Source organism: Euprymna scolopes, chromosome 18 (genome assembly GCF_053919585.1).
Source record: "Euprymna scolopes isolate OS-2025 chromosome 18, ASM5391958v1, whole genome shotgun sequence".
Classification (NCBI taxonomy): domain Eukaryota; kingdom Metazoa; phylum Mollusca; class Cephalopoda; order Sepiida; family Sepiolidae; genus Euprymna; species Euprymna scolopes.
Window position 1 is genome coordinate 95,283,304 of NC_136499.1, and position 21,423 is coordinate 95,304,726.

General features: G+C 35.3%; 1 protein-coding gene across 3 annotated transcripts in view; it reads left to right on the forward strand.

Moving 5' to 3' along the window:
* LOC145297688 (metabotropic glycine receptor-like) overlaps positions 1 to 21,423 on the forward strand; it is a 1,009,734-nt gene that overhangs the window by 567,099 nt on the left and 421,212 nt on the right. For all 3 annotated transcript variants that reach the window (XR_013870309.1, XM_080143885.1, XM_080143886.1), the window contains exon 3: positions 1,319 to 2,234. Coding sequence is in view for 2 of the 3 variants with exons in the window: in XM_080143885.1 (XP_080000011.1) it covers positions 1,511 to 2,234 (724 nt within the window). In the remaining variant the exon portion in view is untranslated. The remainder of the gene's footprint in view (positions 1 to 1,318; positions 2,235 to 21,423) is intronic.

Genomic DNA, 21,423 nt, shown 5'->3' on the forward strand with positions numbered 1-21,423 from the left:
ATAAGATCCTAGCTATGAGAGGCATAAAAGTTTCTTTTTTCACATAAAAGTCACCACTTATCAAGGCCACTAATCGATAAGGGTTTATGAGTTTACAGTAGTCAATGGGACCATATCATAGTTATCGTTAGTAGTGGAAATTTGATAAATTGGATAACTTAAGAGGAACAGCTCATCAAGAACTTCTTTACGTTGGACTTGAAGACGATCATATTGTAGTCAGCTGGAAAGCAGGCGGACGGAAGTTTCTAAGAAAGAATATTTGATCATGGAATGTACGTTTACGTTTAAGCACAGATAAAGATTGGGGAAAATTATTGATAGTATTTTCAGCTAGACAAGTGTTTCTCGTAAAAGTTTGGTGAGGCGGGGGCATAGATTTGAGCTCAGACGAGCACTTATCAAGAAAATAACGATTAAGCAAAGACAGGCTCGCAACGTCTCTCTGTTACACTTACATAAAGTTTTAATATCAAATGTTATAGCTTCAATATAGAAACTCTTTGGGCGCATATTATCATGAATGATTGTTTCCAAAAGCTTTAAAACAAGAGCAATTTGTAAGAATGCGAACTGTAAACAACTTAAAACTGTTTATTAGTAAGAATACGAACTGTAAACATACAACTTAAAACTGTTTATTAGTAAGAATACGAACTGCAAACATACAACTTAAAACTGTTCATTAGTAAGAATACGAACTGGAAACATACAACTTAAAACTGTTTATTAGTAAGAATACGAACTGCAAACATACAACTTAAAACTGTTCATTAGTAAGAATACGAACTGGAAACATACAACTTAAAACTGTTCATTAGTAAGAATACGAACTGGAAACATACAACTTAAAACTGTTTATTAGTAAGAATACGAACTGCAAACATACAACTTAAAACTGTTTATTTGTAAGAATACGAACTGCAAACATACAACTTAAAACTGTTTATTAGTAAGAATACGAACTGCAAACATACAACTTAAAACTGTTTATTTGTAAGAATACGAACTGCAAACATACAACTTAAAACTGTTTATTAGTAAGAATACGAACTGCAAACATACAACTTAAAACTGTTTATTAGTAAGAATACGAACTGCAAACATACAACTTAAAACTGTTTATTTGTAAGAATACGAACTGCAAACATACAACTTAAAACTGTTTATTTGTAAGAATACGAACTGCAAACATACAACTTAAAACTGTTTATTTGTAAGAATACGAACTGCAACCAACTTAAAACTGTTTATTTGACTTTGTAGATTGTGATTTTATCAAAGATTTTAACGTGTTTTCCTTTCTTTCTTTTTTCAGGCAGATTTATATCGGACGAAAAACTGGAGGATGTTTTCGCCAGCATCATTACCACCATCACCAGGAATACTAGCCACTAAAATCTATATCTGGTACTCACCATGCCAAAAGCTGTTAGCGCACTAACCTTACATACTAAGGAAAAATTGTTCTTATAGGTGAAGGCTTACAGAGGTCTCTGTCTTACTAAGCATGTTTAGACACGCTACCCGGCACATTTGCTACGTGCCTTCGTTTTTCGCCTGTACGCTGTTGGTTGCCTGTATCGGCAGTGTCAGATCGTATGAGGGCGAAACGTCTGAAAGTTATCCTCCGATTATGAACACCACACGTGGTATGTACGATCCATTACTCTTCTTCAACAGCACTTTCGATTATTTCGACGAAGACGGGGGAGCTGCCGACGGCGAGAGCGGCGTCGAGGCCGGACCCGGAATCATTAACGATGAAGAGGTGGACGTGGTCGCCAAATTCTTGGGTCTCGTCGAGGAGTACAAAAAGAACAAGAAGAATTGTACCAAGGGCACCTCGTACAACTTGGGCGCTGGAGTCGTCAGACAGTATGGTCTGAACCGTTTTCTCAGACAGGCCCTAATCGCAGTAAATCGCGCTAATTTTCTTACGAGGCTTTGGAAAAGCGCAGGACCGGAAGTCTTGAACTCTGAGTTTTTCTTATATTCTGCTGTAAGGAATATGGTCGAAGGAGATCCAGATATGTTTGCGGCCGGGAATTGTTACGATGCCAATGAATATAAAGACTATTATTTGTTTTGTCCGTACGCGTACCGAATGCCCGACGGACGTATTAATGTGAAAGACTTGTCAGTCGATTATAAATACAATAATTCCAATGAATGGTTTTACCATTGCCGGCTTAATGCTAATGAACGGCTCAAATCAACGAACCTTACTGTTGGTAAGTATTACTTCATTTGAATTTTGCAACCATAGTTTATTATTAGTTTGTAGTCGATGTGGCCAACTCAGGTCATACTAAATCGCACAGAAACTCTGAAATGACACGATCACTGACCAGTTGATCAACAAACACAATAAGCTTAATGCATCGTTTATACAATTTTTTCATCGTTGATGTAGAAACCCTCGACGTTTTTCCCCTATAATAAATCCCACCGATATACATCTTTCTCGTCTGCCCTGGCTTTTCCATGCATCCAAAGAAGATTAGCTTTGGTCGTTTTATTGTGTTGACGATTCAGTCCGCTGGTGCATCAGTTTAATGCTTGTTAAAATATCATGATGCCATGTTGAAAACAGTCTGAATAAACAACAGGATGAGTACAGATGCTTTTTTTAATATTTTGTTATCTTTATAATTATAATCGCCGCCCTTGCTTGAATTTTGTCTTCGACGATCCGATGATCGACGTATATATATATATAGTGGAGATGGTAGTTAATAAAAACTGAAGAAAGTGCTCAATGCTGTTGTAGAGCAAATATGCGGTTTATTTTTGATTACCGTATCTTTCTGTTAAGTTACATTATTGTTTCAGCTACTCGGCCGTATTTTTGGCCGTCTGTAGCTTCCTCAGACTTTTACAGAAATGTTCGCTATATATATATATATGTGTGTGTGTGTGTAGCATTAGTATTAGTAAGATCCACTTTTAAGAAGCACACGGGCAAAGGAAATTTGAAATGTGAGATTAGAAGAACGATAACGTGCGAAGTTATATCTTTAAATAAACAGATATTTATTTATTTAAAGTTTCAAATTTTAGAGCGTGTTGAACTCCTCACACTGGTATTTCAAAATGGTCACCCATTACAAAACTTCTATGATCTAACTATACCCAACGTGATTATGCTGTATAAAATGTTGAAGAATAACATGACTGATTTTGATGTGAGACAAGACTGTACCGAGTGATATAATCTTGATTTGAGAGTTTAGGGGATTGTGCAATGACTCATTAAGCACCATTACTCCCAGATCAACTTTGACCCGAAGTTAGTAGCACTTGATTATTATTTACATATGATTTGTTTGTAAAAGATTTTTTTTTAAATTAACCTACAAAGCAATTGTATACGCACGGTTTCGCATAAAATAATCCTACGACGATTGACATTTTTTGTAAGTTTGCTCACTCATAAACAAAGCATGAGAAGTGAGAAAAATGCTACCTTTACTGGAAACATCAGAGTGGCAGACCAATAGACAGAGAGAGCCTATTTTGCAGATACTTGGAGACATCTAAAATATACCGTTTTCTATATAAGTTATCCCTCGCTCTATAATAAAGACTAATGTGTTTGGCACAATTTTTATTTAAAAACTATAAATTATAGTATATGTCTGTGTTGTAATACCAGTATATGTTCCTAATCCAAATTCGTAGAGTTTTTAAGTAAAATACTTTGTATTAGTTTTTGTACAACTTGTGATCGAGCAATTTATTTTCGGAAGTAACTTGCGATACATGTCATCACAGACAGTTATATATATATATATATATATATATATATATATATATATATATGCGTGTGTGTGTGTGTGTGTGTGTGTTGATATTACTATGGAAGGTCTAGATTCAGCACATTATTACGACATATTTGCACAGCTTATTTGGTGGTTATATACTGAATGCAGTCGTACAAATGCAATCCTCCCCTTAAAATATCTATAGATATCAATCATAGTATAGTCAATTTTGTAAATTATTACATTAAATCAAATTAACAATATACATAAGCAATATTACGATATATATGCACGACTTATTTGCCGTTGTTCGCCGGTACGCTGCTGGTTGCCTGCATCGGCAATGTCATATCGTATGAGGGCGGAGCGTCTGAAAGTTATCCTCTGATTATGAACACCACACGTGGTATATACGATCCATTACAATTTGCTAATATAAGCCGAAACTTTATTTTACTTAAATAATGATTCTGACCATCTACCGTTAGTTTACGAAATTCCTTAGTTTTCCCAATCTCCTAAATAATAATTAAATTATCTTAGAATGAATCACTGTTTTATAAAAATAAGTCTACGTATCGAGTATCTAACTAGATCAGAATGTAAAGATATTAGTTTTAACAAATGTATTCATGGACTGAGTGAAGCTTATCTAAAAGTTCTGTGTTATTTAACAGAACCATGGAGAAAATAGAAATAAAAACAAAAATAGTAGTATAATAATATAAATGAAAATAAATTACCTAATGATAGAAATTAATCTAGAGAATCTAATCATCATTATTTGAATAAGAAAAATAGAAAGCGTTCTGTAATATGGTTTGATCCATCATACTGTAAGCATATTCCCACGGGTATTCCTAATTTTTATAGCATCATTAATAAAAAAAAAACTTTACTAGAGATATTAAATCGAGTAAGCTTTTTAAAAAGTAATATTAAACTATATGTTTCTACTTCCAAAAACCTAGCTGCATTTATAATAGGGTATAATAGCACTAAAATACGACGTGATAACCGTGAACCTCATAAGATTAATAATGTAACTGAAAAGAACTGTAATTGTAGAAATAAGAATAATGGCCTATTAAGTGTAAACTTTAAAAAATAAAATGTAGTATACAAATGTAGCGTAATTACGGGAAATAATACTAAGATGTATGTCATACCCACTGATTATTTTCATCAAAGAAACACAATCAAATTCTGGGTTTGATAAAGCTCTTCTTTATCTAGTTATATATTTTTACTTTGGTGGTCAACTCTAAGGTAAGACATCAAGATCAGTCATGATGGAACTTACGCAAGGATTAATTATCTAAACGGAAATCTTAATAAGAATTTATTAAATCAAATTTAAAGATTATCATGTTATAGTCAGCCGGGAAACAGACTTATGATATTGCGTTCCACAGACGAAATATTCTAGGAAAGAAAATCTGCTTGTGGAATTTTTGTTAAGTTTAAGGTACAGATAGAGAGTTTGAGAAGTTATCGGTGGTTGTTGCAGCTATGAGATTATTTATTGCGAACGTTTTACGGGAAGGAACCATAGATTGGACATCAATCGAGCACTTACCATAAATGTAACAGAGCAGAGAATTATTCGTAACGTCTCTTCTATGAGAAAGAGGAAGTTCGAACTTAATTTCGTACCCTGTTAATGTAGTAAAGGGTGCTCTTAGTATGCTCTTAAGAGCTGTACGTCTGATATGGTAACAGTACCATATTTTCGAATGTATTTGACTGTTGTACAAGTTATGTAAGGAAATTTCTTAAAACTAGAATTCATTATCATTAGCAGTATTGGGTAAATCGTATCCATAGAATAAGGTATAAGCTATACTATTTCTAACTCATATAAAACGTATTGTGATAGTTTAAGCTAAAATTAATTATGTATGTTGTTGGCTGTAGAATTTGAAAATATATCTTATTAATGATTTATTAGCTTAAGATAATGACACAAAAGGAGTCAAATTTTTTTCTGTTATTTTTAAACTGTAAGTAATACTAAGGAGTTTTTTTTCACCTCAAACAAGGTACAGTGCCACTTTGATGTAGGGGGCTACTACCAGGTACATAATTTATAGGGACCGTATGTAGGGAGTTTAGCAGATAGATGTATGTTCACATTACACTTGGACTTCTGCATGTCAATACAGTTGGGAAAACAGGAACCTGGAAGGGAGTTTCAGAGTCAAACAGTTCTCAGGAAGAAACTATTAGAGTAGAAGACCTTCTTTTATCTAGGGATCTCTAATGTGTAAGAGTGAGATTTTGCTGATTGTCGGGTTTGTCGGTGGTATTTACGTCGAGGGCGTACGAGGGCTTGTAGTTCGTCAAAGAATCCACCATTAAAATACTTGTAAAACAGGCGCAGGGATGCAGCATTTCGTCGATGGGATAGAGGTTAAAGCTTCGATAACCGTTCAGAACCTATCAGATTGGCGACACTCTTTTGAACCCTGTCCAGGAGCGAGAGACAAGTAGCAGATGCATTAGCCCAATTTTTGCTATGAATTAGCTAATGGTTGAATCCAAAGCAAAATTATCTATATCATTCTTTTAAATTTATTAAGTAGGGTAGATATGAAGAAATGTTAGGTGTAATACAGTTTTAAATATTTTATTATCAAAGCCAATCAATATATTCTAAATACCTATGCAGTTTCGTTTTTCTCGATCCGACATTGATAATGAACGCCTATTTTTTCTATTTAAATCTTATTAAAACGAATATCTTCATATATTCAGTGATGGATATGCGAGCGACTATATGAAAAACCAGTGTTGCTTGATTACTTATTCATTCTTTTATGGTTTCTAATCAAATGACTGATTACATTTCACTGAATTCTATTTATTGTATTTACGCAGAGATTGTAAGATAAAAACGTTTTAGCACACGGAATTATATATATATATATATATATATATATATATATATATATATATATATATATAATTATTTCCACAGTTAAACAACGTCGCAGCTCACAAGAAAAGTCAACAAACCGCAAGTCCAAGACTCGAGTTTCGCCCTCATTTGGGCTCATCAGTTCAATATATGCAAACTCGAGATTTGAAACTCGAGCCACTTGCATACCGAGCAAACCCGCCACATACCCAAGAAAGATTATTAACTAACACAAATCATGCAAACCGCAGCGAAATCGGAAAAAACCGACTATGGAACGGACCTACTTACGTTTACCGTTACACACACACACACACACACACACACACATATATATATATATATATATATATATGCATTACAGTTACAGTGACGGTTTGTGTGCGAAAAGCCTTTACCAGATTTCTCTCTTAATATTTCTTCTACAGTGTTAAAATTTGTTATATAAGTATTTGGACCTGTAACACAGTTTTAATTTGCTTTTAATCACCTAACATTGACAATAGAATCTAAAAATTCTCCAATTTAATAGGTCCGACACCGTCAATCAGGCTTCAACCCCTGTCTCACCGCCGCAATGTTGCATTTCTGTGCTCTATTTACAAGTCGTTTAATAAATTGTAAATTAGAGCCAGGAAGAAAAAGAGAACTGCCGTGTTTTAATTTTATGCATTTCGTCACGTGTTCAGCTCGCCAAGGAGATGGCGTCTGATTGGGCAATCCAGACAAAAAACTGACTACTATAACAAATCAACGCTGATTACAAATCAAAGATACTCAAAATCTTCAAACGTGAGTATATGCTGTTCCTGCTGTTACAAACTTTTACTAAGATGACGTTCAAAATTGACCATAACAACACTGTTCGACATTCTCATTCACGAAAACAATAGTATTTTATTTTGAATTGATGTGAATACGTTAGATTAAATAATTTATCAACTATTCAAAGTTTCAAACATGTGCATTAATGCTTTGTGCGAACTGTTATCCTAATCTTTGTAGTTGTTGCTTCAACATATTCCGGCCAACTTATCCTCTGGTCTTCTTCAGGTGATTGACTGCGACGGCATAAGAATTTATAACGTATCCCCAGTAATTACTGCTTCCCATCGTTGTCAACTTTTGTACATAGAAGTCCCCACTTATCAAGGCCCAGAAGCCACTCGAGAATAAAGAGTGTACAGTAGTCAAGGAGACAATATCAGAGTAATAGTTAGTAGTGTAAATTTAGTCAATTAAACTACTTAAAAGGAAACAGTTCATCGAGAATGTGTTTATGTTGGACTTGAAGACGACCATATTGTAGTCAGCTGGAAAGCAAGCAAACGGAAAACAGTTCCACGTGTGGGCAGTTCTAAGAAAGAAGCTGTGTTCATGGAATCTACGTTTCGGTTTAGGCACAGATAAAGTGTGGGGGAAATTATTGATGGTGTTTTTAGCAAAACAGGTGTTTCTCATGAAAGTTTAGCGAAGTTGGGCGGGGAGAAAAGATTTGAGCTCAGACGAACACTTGCCATTAAAATAACGATAAAGCAGATACAGGCTCGCAACGTCTCTTCTGTGAGAAAGCGGTTGCATGGAAGAGAAAAGGGCATTCCTACTCTGCTACAAAGTCTATTTTGAACTCTGTTAAGGCAGGGTAAGATCTTTCTAGAAGCTCCTGCCCAGATATGGCAACAATACTCCATCCTTAGATGTACCTGCCTCTAGTATAAGTAGAGAATTAAATTAGCAGTGAGATATCTACTGAATCGATAGAAGGATTCCATCATTTTTCCAGCGTCTTTGGCAACGGATTTGGCATTTGACGTGCTTGGGTGGGATTGAAACCGCTATCTTTAGACAATGCTCACTTGGAACTGTAGAGGCTCAAGGCTTCTATCCTCTACGCCACGCAGCTCGGTTATTTAACCGGTTAAATAACCGGTTATGGAACACGTATGCTTACTGTTGTTTAATATGAACGTAACAGTGATTGAAATATTAGGTTATGGCTAATAAAAGAGGAATTGTTGAATTCCGAAAATCTAGCAAAGATTTTCAATATTAACGTTTTACAGCAGTATATATTTTTCTTCCTTTACTTTTCGTGTTAATTTCCCTTGGGCGGACCAGTACAGACATGAAGCAGCGATGTTTTTTTTTTTTTACTTAAAATGTATCTTATTTATTATCTATGTCCTGGTAATTTTGTACAGGTAATATTGCTTGTTGTGTTCTGTATATTAAATGTTTAATGGGTCGGAAATATGTAAGATGGAATGAGGCGTAGTGAAAGGAGGGTTACAGCGAAGGTATCTGCTGGAAGAAGGCGAATAGAGCAAGTAGTAGTAGAAATGGTTGTAGGAGGAGGAACAATAATCTATCTATCTATATATCTATAAAAGTGCATGTGTATGTGTGTCTGTCTGTATGTCTGTGTGTGTACATTTACCTACGCAATAACTCTGTAAATTTTTAGTCTACAGACTCGAAATTTGATATACAGGGTACTGAGATTTGGGAAAATCTATGTGATCGGTTTTCAGCCAAAAATTTGGCTATTAAGGGGTCAAAGTTCAACGATTTGATCTTTGAGAACTCTACCAAACTCCTCAGACAATTTTTTGGTCTGAACGTCTGTCTGTCTGTGTTTCTGGTCACGAATAGGCTCCTATATGGTTGACTATTTTAAAAAAATAATTACATATAATGATAGAAGATTTATCGAGACACAGGAATAGGTATGTTTGATCTGGCAGAACGGTGGTTCATAAAATTGTGGGGTCTTCGTCCGCGCCTGGTCCACAATGTATGGAAATAAAAAAAATTTAAATTAAAAAAAAACGTTTACAAGTGTTTTTGATATAGATGTACATAACAATACTTTGATAAGTATGTTTTAGGAATGGTATAATAAAATTGTGGGGTCGGCGTTCGCGCCTGGCCTTCATAGAATGGTAATAGACACAAACTTTAATAAAGACTTTTCATATCTATCTGCGTAAGTATACTTTGATAATTATGTTTAAATTTGAAGAAATATGGTATAATAAAATTATGGGGTGTTCGTTCGCACCTGACCTCCATAAAATTGAAATATGTCACAAAGTTTAACAAGGTTTTTTTTTTAATATAGATCCACAGAATATTGCGATAAGTGTTTCAGTGTGAACAGGTATGGGATAACGAATTATGGGGTTTATCTGTTTTATTTTTACTTTCATCATATTTTGCTTTGGTTTTGATACCCCCAAATTAACCCCAAATTTACAACTCTTCCTTTTCATAACTTATCATACTTTCATAAATCAGAGTCCATTTTCTGTAGGCTGTTTTTGAACCCAGTCAACGAAGGGTACTTTTGCTAGTATATATATATATATATATATATATATATATATATATATATATATATATATATATATATATTAAATTAAATTATATAAAAGTACAAAATCGGTATTGTTTGGAGGCTCGACCCTCCTTCGGACGACAAATATCGAAAAATTGGCTAAAAGGATTAATCACTTCACCCTCAACTGGGCACTTTTCTACGGGGAGAAGTTACCTTTTCACGTTATTTTCCCCTTTTCGCGATACAGGTTAGAGCCTGCCTGCCTACTACAATTTTTTTTTGTATTTGTTTTTTTGTTTTTTTGCTCAACACACACCTCAAAACACCCAGGCAACGCTGGGCACCCAGGCTAGTCTATTATATAAATCTCACCTGCCTGTTTAAATGTATGTATGTATGTATGTATGTCTTGTAAAAACGTTCGACAAAGACGAAGAATCCTGACAAGATCAGTATGAAGTTGAAGCTCGATATCTCGGACGACAAATATCGTAACATTGGTCAAAAACATTAATTCCTTAACCCTAAACTGGACAGTTTTGTACAAGAACGGATCGATTTTTGCGAGCCATTTTCGCAGGTCATCGTGTTGGTTGCATTGACTTCGCCTAATTTTAACGTTCTGAACTTCCGGTCGCGTCATGAACATTGATATAACATCAGATTTTTTTGTTCACTTTCTTTTTCTGTTTTCGCGTCACGGGTGTGCCTGCCTATTACCACATTTTTAACATCTCTCTCCACAAAGGGTGTCAATTGTTGTTTTGATTCCCCTCCTTACTACACCACTTACACACACCCGAGCAACGCCGAGTACCTCGCCCCGCTACTACCATGTTGTCATCCCTCTCTCACTCGGTCTGTCTACTGTTGTTTTGTCCCCCCGCTACTTTTTTAACACCTCTCTCCACCCGGAGTTCCTACTGCAATTGACACCCACACACCCACACACACACCCACACACACACCCACACACACACATCCACACACCCACACACACACCCACACACACACCCACACACCCACACACACACCCACACACACACATCCACACACACACACACACCCACACACACACCCACACCCACACACACACACACACACACATCCACACACACACACACACACCTCTCCACATCCGGACAATGTCGGGTACCCCCATTAGTATATCATGTATACCGAAATGATATATATAATCCAAAATACAAGTGTACATTTATATTTACAATTCAAAGTTATAAATACAATCCAATATTATATAAACAAATCCAAAAGTATATATAAGCGTGCAAAAGCACAGTACATTTTCTTAGTCTGCTTTGTTTGACTGGAAATGGTTGTTTATTTAATGTTTTTATGTGAAAGGTCAGGCTGTACGGGAAGTTCGTTCTGAATTTTAAACGTATTGTAAATTAAATACATATGTATAGGCACCGCCAAAACTGGGTGGGGGGGCAGGTCAATACTTTTTGACGGACCGTCTTTTTAAAAATCTACCAAAAATCAGATAATTATCTGATCAATACGAAATTTTCAGCGATTATTAGGAGAAGAATGAACTTTATAACAGTGTACTTATTTTTCATAAACGATATTTATATATATATACATTTTTTTGCTTACAAACCCCCCCTTGTTTTGAAGTGGGAACAAATATGCTTAAAATAATCATCTGAAACTGAAATCAACATATTGTGTTGTTGTAAGGGACAGAATTATAGATTCAAAAAAAAAAAAATTGTTTGCATACCTTATTTTGACGTCTGAATATCAGAACTTCGATTGTGTTTAATTATCCCGCTTTTGAGTTTTGAAGTGTGAAATTCGGTGAATATGTTAAGTAAAATAATTAATTTAAGTTAAGCAAAACAAACAAAAAATTTTTTTAATATTTATACGAAAAAAGCTATTTTAAAATTTTTGATAAATAAATTAACAATTTTCTTTTAGCGAGCCGAATAATGCATGACCATTATTAAACAGGGCATGCTTTGAATAATCGATACCAAAAAAAAAAATTCGATAAATATTGTGCCCTTTGTGTTAAAAATAGCATCATTTTTTTTCGATCCCGTTTGAAAACGTTTGCCGCCTTTCGACTACGGTGGACCAAACGCGCTGAAATAATTTTTTTTTATTCTGCTTTAAATTGCCCCCCCCCCATTTTGGGGAGCCTGGCCCCCACACACATACACATTAAAAACCAAACGCATACAAATGGTCACCCATCTGGTACTGGCCAGCCTCAGCTTAATAATACATTGAAGTTTGCTTTTTATCAAACGAAAACGTAAACAGAGTCGATCTGAACTCTACGTCAACGCGAAATATCTGGTTAATATATGAATAAGTGGAATTATTTGAAATTCAGGTACTTATATTATAATATTTTTGCATATTCTCTTAGAAAATCATCCTAAATCTTAGTTAGACAATAAATAAATTAATTAATTATTTCAAAAACCCTTTTTTTTAAATATTTAAGTACGTTTTTTGTGCAAGACAAAAAATGTCAATTGTTAACTTTTTGGAAAAATTTAACATTTAAAATTGAATTAAAAATAGTAGAAAAAGTTTTACATTATTCTGTTTTCTATATGATAAAATTCAGGGTTTTATCTTTCTGGAAAAAAAAAGTTATTCAGAAATAATGGATTTTAATAAATGTAATTTCGTTTTAAAAAACAACAACAACTTGATTTTGCAGCCATTTTTGGCGGTGCCTACATATGTACGTTGATATTAATATTTAAAAACTCTCAAAACTTGTTGATTATGATATGCTACGTTTTTCTGCTAGTTCTTGTCTTGTATAATGTGTGTAGTTTTCAATTCATGTGCTTATTTGGTAGGCATCTGTTGATTGTGATCAGTTGTTCATAAGGCTTAAAAATTTCAGCTCTAAACTTGACGTACCACTTTCGTGTAATTCTATGAGATAAAGCATCGCCAGTGTTATCGTTTGGTTTCTGCGGGGTATTTTCACTATTATGAAAAGAGAAAAAGTATCTAATTGGTTTTGCAATTTTTCCTCTTAAACGACCTTCAACATGAACACGTTTCGCAAGTTTTTAATTTTTTATCGGGAGATAGCTTGATGTATGCTTCGTCTGAAACTGTAAATATATTATGTTTTATATTTCTTTGTAGCTATCTGTTTATCTTTCTGTTAGTTCCACTTTTTCTCTGCAACTACTGTACCAATTTGAATGACATTTTGTATGAACATTTGTTATAAGTAGGGCTATGACAACAGCATATTCTTTCATTGTTTTGACTCTCGAGTATATATGCGACACAGTTAGACACGGTTAATCAACCGAGAACCACATAATTCTATATAAAAACATATAAGATATTAACGGATACACACTTCAGAATCAAAACAATGAAAGGAATATGCTGTTGTCCTAGCTCTAGTTATAATATTTTGTTGATATTCGCTTGAGCCGTTCTAAAATCATTAATCTTCATTTAATATTGAGAAATTTTACTTTTTCGATATACAGAAAGGAACATCTAGAATTCTTACCAAGTGTCAACCACACTTGATTCCTAGTTTGCCAGCAAGCCAAGCTGGTGTCGCCTGGCGTTAGAGACAATGTTATAATACCACATAACTTCTAGAAGTTATCTCGGATACTACTGGACAAATCTGGCTAATATTTTTGATTGGACCTTTGTTAGAATTAAGTGAAGCGAACTAAGTATTATATTATTTGTTCGATACATAGTAAAGGGTGAATAGGGCTGAATAGAGATAAAATGAGCACAAATTCAATTGTTTAAGTAAACGAACTACAACTATTACCCGTTCTTTTTACGAGATAATCAGTCTGTCAATAACTTAACATGGTTTTATATGTTAAAACCTGAACATCAGCATGAATTTTAAAGACAACTTTATATGATCAAGTGTGAAATGTTATATTTTAAGGGTTGTTCTTCATTTTGACATAGCGCTCATGTAATTAAACTAACATTCATAGGATGCGTTTAAAAAACTCTGTATTATTTTTATACCACTATTCAGTTCTCCTTATTCGTCATTTTATTTGGTAAAATGGCATTTTTAAATGACTTTTCTCAACGCCCACTTTAATCTTTAAGTCGAATTTTTCGTGCAGTTCATTAAACCGAAAGCGTTATTGTTTTCTGTAGCACCCCGAACTATATATTTTTAAGTTCCACTGTGGGTTTCTTTTAACAGGAAAAAATGTCCTTCGAATGAACACAAATCCATTATTGAAATATTGATTTGTTTAAACTAAGCCAAATCTGTCCCTCGATTTTTTGGTATAAATTGAAAATTAATGTATTTTAGAAGAAACAGACTTTTCTGTGCTTTAATTGCGAGACCTGCCCAAATGAACGGTAGGCGTCGCACGAATAATTGATTGAAAGTATTTCTAATTGCCGATTCGGCGCCGGTAATTCAAATAAAGAACACAAGAATTAAAAGACTTTAAGAGACATATTTGCATGGAACTCTCGTTTCGCTTTTTAATAGGAATTAAAACAAAAGTTTCGGCTAAAGAAAAACGGATATAGAATGCAAAGCCACACATTTTACACAAAGCGGTCGTCAAAGAATTAATAAATCAATGTTTTATCCAACAGATATTATTTAATTCAAGGTTCATTCATATCGTGTGAATCAAATGATTCAATTGTTGGCATTGTTTCCCCCGATAGTTTTCCAGTCAGAATTCTTTCTAGAAATACATCGGATACTTACGAGAACTGGACCATGTGAAGGTTGCCAACATCCTAAATGAAAGTGATTTTGTGGAACGAACTTTATTTGACTCGGAGCACCCAGGTCGTCAGCATGTGCCTTTATCCGTCACCTCCCAATTAAATGTTAAGAAGAATAAATTGGTTATTATAAATCTTTTACTAAGGGAGATGTAGTGCTGCTTCTCTGTATTACTCTATATCTAACAAAGAAAATTTCACAATGACGAAGTTCTCTCGGATTCTCTCTCCTCTGATCTCGAGCGCGTGGTTCAGTGGGGGAAGATGTGGCTAGTTACCTTTAATGCATCTAAAACCAAACTCCTATCCTTACATCATCAACGCTCTGATCCCCAGCTGGCATCAATTGTGATGGATGGCTCTCGTCTGGGTGAGGCCCCGTGTTTTGACAAGCTTCTGGGTTTGACCTTTACTCCTGATCTGAAATGGAACACGTACATCAAGTCTGTTGCCAAGGTCGCAGGAAAGATGGTGGGATCCTTCTACCGCTCCAGAAGATATCTCACTACTGATGCAATTCTCTATCTATATAAAAGCCAAGTACGGCCAAGGATGGAATACTGTTGCCATATCTGGGCAGGAGCTGCCAAAAACAGCCTATCATGCCTTGACAGAGTACAAAATAGACTTCGTGGTTTAGTGGGGGATGCCCTTTTCTCTACCCTGCAACCCCTCTCCCACAGAAGAGACGTTGCGAGCCTATCCTTGTTTTATCGTTATTTTCATGGCAGGTGCTCGTCTGAACTCCAATCCCTGGTCCCCCCTCGCCAAACTTTCACGAAAAACACCCGTCTAGCTGAATCCACTGTGAAAAATTTCCCCCACTCTATATCTGTGCCTAAATCAAAACGCGGATTTCATGAGCAAAGCTTCTTTCTTAGAACTGCACGCCTGTGGAACTCTGTTCCGTCTGCCTGCTTCCCTCCGGACTACAACTTGGATGTCTTCAAGTCTAATGTTAACAAATTCCTAATGAACCGCCCCCCTAATTAAACACTTCATAAAATCTCCTCACTAACGTGATGTACTTGCAATAACCCTTATCCCTGAGTGGCTTCCGGGCCTTGATAAGTGGTGATCACTGTGTAAAAAAAAAAAAAAAAAAAATTCATCAAGCTTTTATGCTTAAAAAAAAAACAAATCAACCCTTTGCAAATTTAGAAAGCTATTGGGGAGTGGGAGCTGCGGTGTTCCCTTGATGGAATTAAAGTTTATGCCTTTAAGAAAGCCGAAAATAGCCGTCAACACATTTTTTCCGATAAAATTTGATCTTATTTTTTAAAACAAAAATACTTTATGAACTTGCGTTATATTTGGCGTACTGTACTTTTTTTGACCTAGCTGGTATGTACGTAACAAAGTTTTTTATTTTATTTTCACAAGCATTACTGCATATTACACTGAATCTGAAGAATCGCTGATTTGGTATTTGTCTGGCTAAAGCCAAAATGCTGTTTTTTTTGGGGGGGGTTGTATTAATTGTTCTATTAATGCTCAATTTAGTTGACTTTAATATTTTAAACTAATGTCATGTTTGATTCAAGTGAGTAGTTTAATATCTGTTCTGTTCTTTTGATACTGTCTCCCATGCATTACATCCCTCTTTTGGAATGTAGGGTTAGGGGTTAAGTAATAGTAGCAGTATCCGTTCTGTTATGATTGTATTAGATATTCTATTTTACCTAATGTCGGGAATATCTGTTCTGTTGCCATAATACCATCGTCCCAGGCATTATCTCTTCTAAGTGTTAGAATTGTAATGTCGCATATGTTCTGTTGTAAGTGTACTGCGTGGAACGATAACATTGTCGCCCCAGAAAAGACGACATAAATCCATTTCCGTTTAATGAAAACCGGTTTTCTTTTTTCTTTTTTTTTTTTTTGCAGACAATTTACTAGTTGGCCAGTTATGTATAAATCTTTAGAGTTATCACAATGTTCGATGAGCGAGATCGGAGATGCGCCACTGTAAACTCATGCTCTCTACCGATCCAAGTAATGACAACAAGACCATTGCCAGCATTCTCAAAATGCATTGCTGGATTGATACGAATATCAGGGACGTGCTCAAGATGATAAAAACAAAGTTTCTGGCCACGGTTATGGTCTTTGATGTGGTTTTAAGTGAGGGCCACATCATGCCACCTCACGTCTTCGAAGTCTGCTTGAAAGTCAGCACCAAAGTATACCTGGATATGCTGAAGAATGTGGTGCAATTAGGTGGCTACTAGAAAACCCTGTGTGTGGTAGCAGGACTCAGAGTTGGCCCACGTCCAAACAGACCCAGGCTTGGCTTCAGGAGTGCTACGACTTTGTACTATTTTCTCACTGGTCCCCCTTCTCCCCTGACCTGACCCGGCTGGACTACTTCGTTTGTTCATAAGTCGAGAATATCAACGACAGGACATCCCACAACACCAACGACAGCCTGATCGCCGCCATCCGCCGAGTATTCGCCGAGCTCCCACCAGCGCTTGTGGAAAAGGCATGCTCCCAGTTATATTTTCTATTACCATGAAACAATTGAACCTAGCATTACCTTATGTTTGGTGGGGTGGTAACTTGTGGCAGCAAAAAATTGTCCCAATCGATTCTTCATTAGCAAACCAAAAATTCAAATCATCTATACTATTAATAAAATTCTAAATGTTGATTCATTTATTTATGCGTGTGTATATATATATATACCAATAAAACTTTTGAACGGATTCACCGAATTGAAAATTTCTTTTTCCCTGAAAGGTGTGAGACCCTGATTTTCTTTATCTACATATGGTTCGTAACGAACAACGCCAAGTCACACAAAAGCCCGAAATAAGGGTTTGGGGCCCGTTTTTGCAATTGTCGAAAAAGTTACCTGCCCATGCCAACGGAATTTAACACAGTCTGTATGCAGTCGTGGTAACATCTTTCGGCATACGGGCAGGACTTGTGACGCAATTGGTAACGCGTCTGACTATGGACGAGAAGATTCCAGGTTCGAATCCTGGCAAGTTCGTAATAATTTTAACAATCATTTTATCCAACGTTTACTCATTATCCTTACCCTTACTTAAGGTATTTTTGTTTTTTCAGTGATTTTATTTTGTGCATATGGAAATTTCCCATACTCCGAGTTCACAGGGTAAACTTTGATGGTAAGACGATGTTGAGTGTACTTGATGTTGAGTGTACTCGATTTTGTGTTTGACTTCGCATTGTGTATGTCGACGCGGCACAGCCGCTAGTTTCTAATAAATGTCTTAATGAAACTAAAGGTCAATTAAAAGGACAAAATTGTTTTATTTGAAAAGTGAAATCGTTACAAAAACGTTTTAACAGCAGTCGGTTTTAACGAATGAATACATATTTAAAATAAAAAATGCGTCCTCTTAAAAAAAGATTGATTTGAACATTAAATGCCCGTTTTAAACAATAGTAATTAACTGTTTTAACGAAACATGCTGTTTGTTGTATTTGTTTTTAATGAATCTGTTTGTTAAAGATGCGGAAATAATTGGTTTCAAAGATAGAAATGCTATTTGAGATGGAAATATGATTCATTCAGACGGAATGAAATTGTCGTTTTCAACTGAAAGTGGGTTGTTTTACACGTAAACGCGTTTCTTTTCATCAACAACAAAAATTCTTTTCTTAAACGATACAATCCACCTTCAACTCCAGTACTGATTACATTCACCGACATAAAATATTATTTTACATTAAAAAATATTTAATTAAAATTGTACTAAACACAAAAGCAACTATGTTTCGGGGTTTTTTGATGGCGACTGATAATTTGTATTATTTGAATTATATTAATTGTTACACGGTCGTTTTCCGGGGAGATAACCAGGGTTTTAAACGCAATGAGGAGATCTCTGACATTTCAACCAGCTCTCCGATAGTTAATAAATAATGATAGTAGCATCGCCTTTGGATAAAGAAGTAAATATGACATCTATTACGTTTGCTGGTGTGTCCTGCATCGTGTTATCGATATCATTAGACCTCATTAATTCTCTCCCGAGAACTATTTATTTGGCAGGGATCTTTGTTGTTGAAATTGGACACTGTATAACATAATGTTTCTTTATAAAAATATGAATTCATGTATTTCAATTTGAAGAAGAATCATCTTCTCTAACTCGAGAATCGATCTGGCATTAGTAGTAGATATTTTAAATATTAAAAGGAGTAAATATTACAAATTGAAGCACGTTTGCCAGATGTAAGAAATTAAACCATAAAAGCTTATACTAAGATAACTTAATTCGGCGTTAAATATCTCGAAAAGTTTTAATATGACGTAAAAGAAAACAACCAAAGCAAATAATATCAGTAAATATTTGGGGATATAAAGAATAAAAGCATAAAAACATTTTTATGTTTTCAAAATAGCTGGGTTCGGCAGTGAATAACCCTAAAAGTGTTGATATGTCGTAAAACGAAACAACTAAATCAATGGATACCTCAAATCTTTTCTTTCAATCATTACTCCTTTCATACCATTGAAAGATGCATTTAAAAGTGTAAAAGTGAAAAATACTTACCCCACAAATACCACGTTGATGTTAAACTGCCAAGAACTGGCACCACACGAAGTTGTTATATATAAATCAGTCCACCTCTGTCTGTTTTACTCTTGTAATTTTCTTGCGCACGGTTTTGGAAATTCGAAATTCTTTCCCCTCTTTTAGAAGGATGTTACCCCTCGAATCAATATTATATTACTTATTTTTCGTGGTCAGAACGCGTATTATTACGTAGGGTGTAGTATCCAACGTCTAGCGTTAAGAATTACTAAACGTGCTCCAAATTCGATACGTCGGCATAGATAGTGGCTGACATCCGAGCGCTTACAGGTATATCAGTCGGCCATCGGTAACGATTTTTTGAAATGTCAATTATTTACTAGAATTTATTCTAATGGGGTTTTGCACCGGGTTTATCTGAACATTATCGTAAGAGAGTAATTAATCAATGAAAATATTTTTACGGTAATAATATAATTTAATAACAAGCAAAAGCATTTAACTAGAAAAGTTTCTCCAAACCAATTCCCCTAATTTAATGAACCTGTTTTTTTAGGCTAGTGCAGTTTGGAAATTAAAGTTAATGAATTAAATGAACGTATGAATAAAAATGGCCTAAGAAAAGAAGTCACAGTAGAATACGTAATAGATGCTGAGCTAAGTATTTTCTCTGAGGATTTCTCCTACGAATAAAGCAAATATATTGCAAAGATCCTTATTTCCTTCCCCTGTAGTGGGATGGGAAGAAAAAAGATAAATATTATTTGTACAAGAAAACCATATTAAACCAAAAACAATTATGTACGGGTGTTATTTTATACCTGTTATAAATACATATATGTATTATTTTTTTACATAGGGGTCACCCCTTATCAAGGTCCAGAGGCCACTCGAGGATAAGGGTTAAAGAGTGTACAGTAGTCAATGGGGCAATATCATAGTAATCATTATTAGTGTAAATCTTGTAATTTGGATTACTTAAGGGGCGGCTCATCAAGAATTTGTTTACGTTGGATTTGAAGACGACTATATCGTAATCAGCTGGAAAGCAGGCAAACAGATGAGTGTGCTATAGGTGTGCAGTTCTAAGAAAGAAGCTTTGTTCATGGAATATATGTTTAGGTTTATGCACAGTTAAAAAGTTAGGGAAATTATTGATAGTGGTTTCACCTAGACGAGTATTTCTCGTGAAAATTTGGCGAAGGGGGACCATAGATTGGAGCTCAGACGAGCACTTGCCATGAAAAATAACTATAAAGCAGAGACAGGCTTGCAACGTCTCTTCTGTGAGAAAGAGGGTGCAGGGAAGAGAAAAGGGTATCCCCAACTAGGCTACGAAGTCTATTTTGAACTCTGTCGAGGCAGGATAAAATGCTTCTTGCAACTCCTGCCCAGATGTGGAAACAGTATTCCATCCTTCGACGTACCTGGCTCTTATATAGGTATAGAATTGCATCAGCAGTGAGATATTTACTGGATCGATAGAAGGATTCCACCATTTTGCCAGGGACCTTGGCAACGGATTTGATATACGTATTCGATTTCAGATCAGAAGTAAAGGTCAAGCTCAGAAGATTGTCAAAACATAGAGCATTCCCAAGACGAAAGCCATTCATTTCAATTGTTGCCAGATGGGCAAACTGTACATACATTGCTGGCCGCATGCGAAGAAATAACATCTACGATCTATAAGTGCACCACTACGATGTGTCAAGAAAACATCTATGTATTTGGTATTATACTAGAGTTCCATTATGCTACAACCCGATGGGTCTATAGTTAACCAAGCGTATCGCAATCTATAACTGCAACTCGCCTTAACCGCAAGTTCTTAAATTACAAGTGCGTAAAAAGTGCATCCTATATCAAATATTCCTATTTTTCTGTTTATTTTGTTCCCCCTTAATAATGTGTATTGCCACTGAAAGCATAATGGGTAACTATGATAAGGGGCAGATTTTTCGTGGAGGAGGAATTAGACACAAGGATATTTGTTCTAATTACATTTAAATTTGTGCATGTCGACACTGTATGGGAAACAGTGTGTAGGAAGGGGATTCAAAATATATGTAGTCTGAGAAGAAAAGCTAATGGAGTAGAACATCTTCCGGCATCTATGGATCT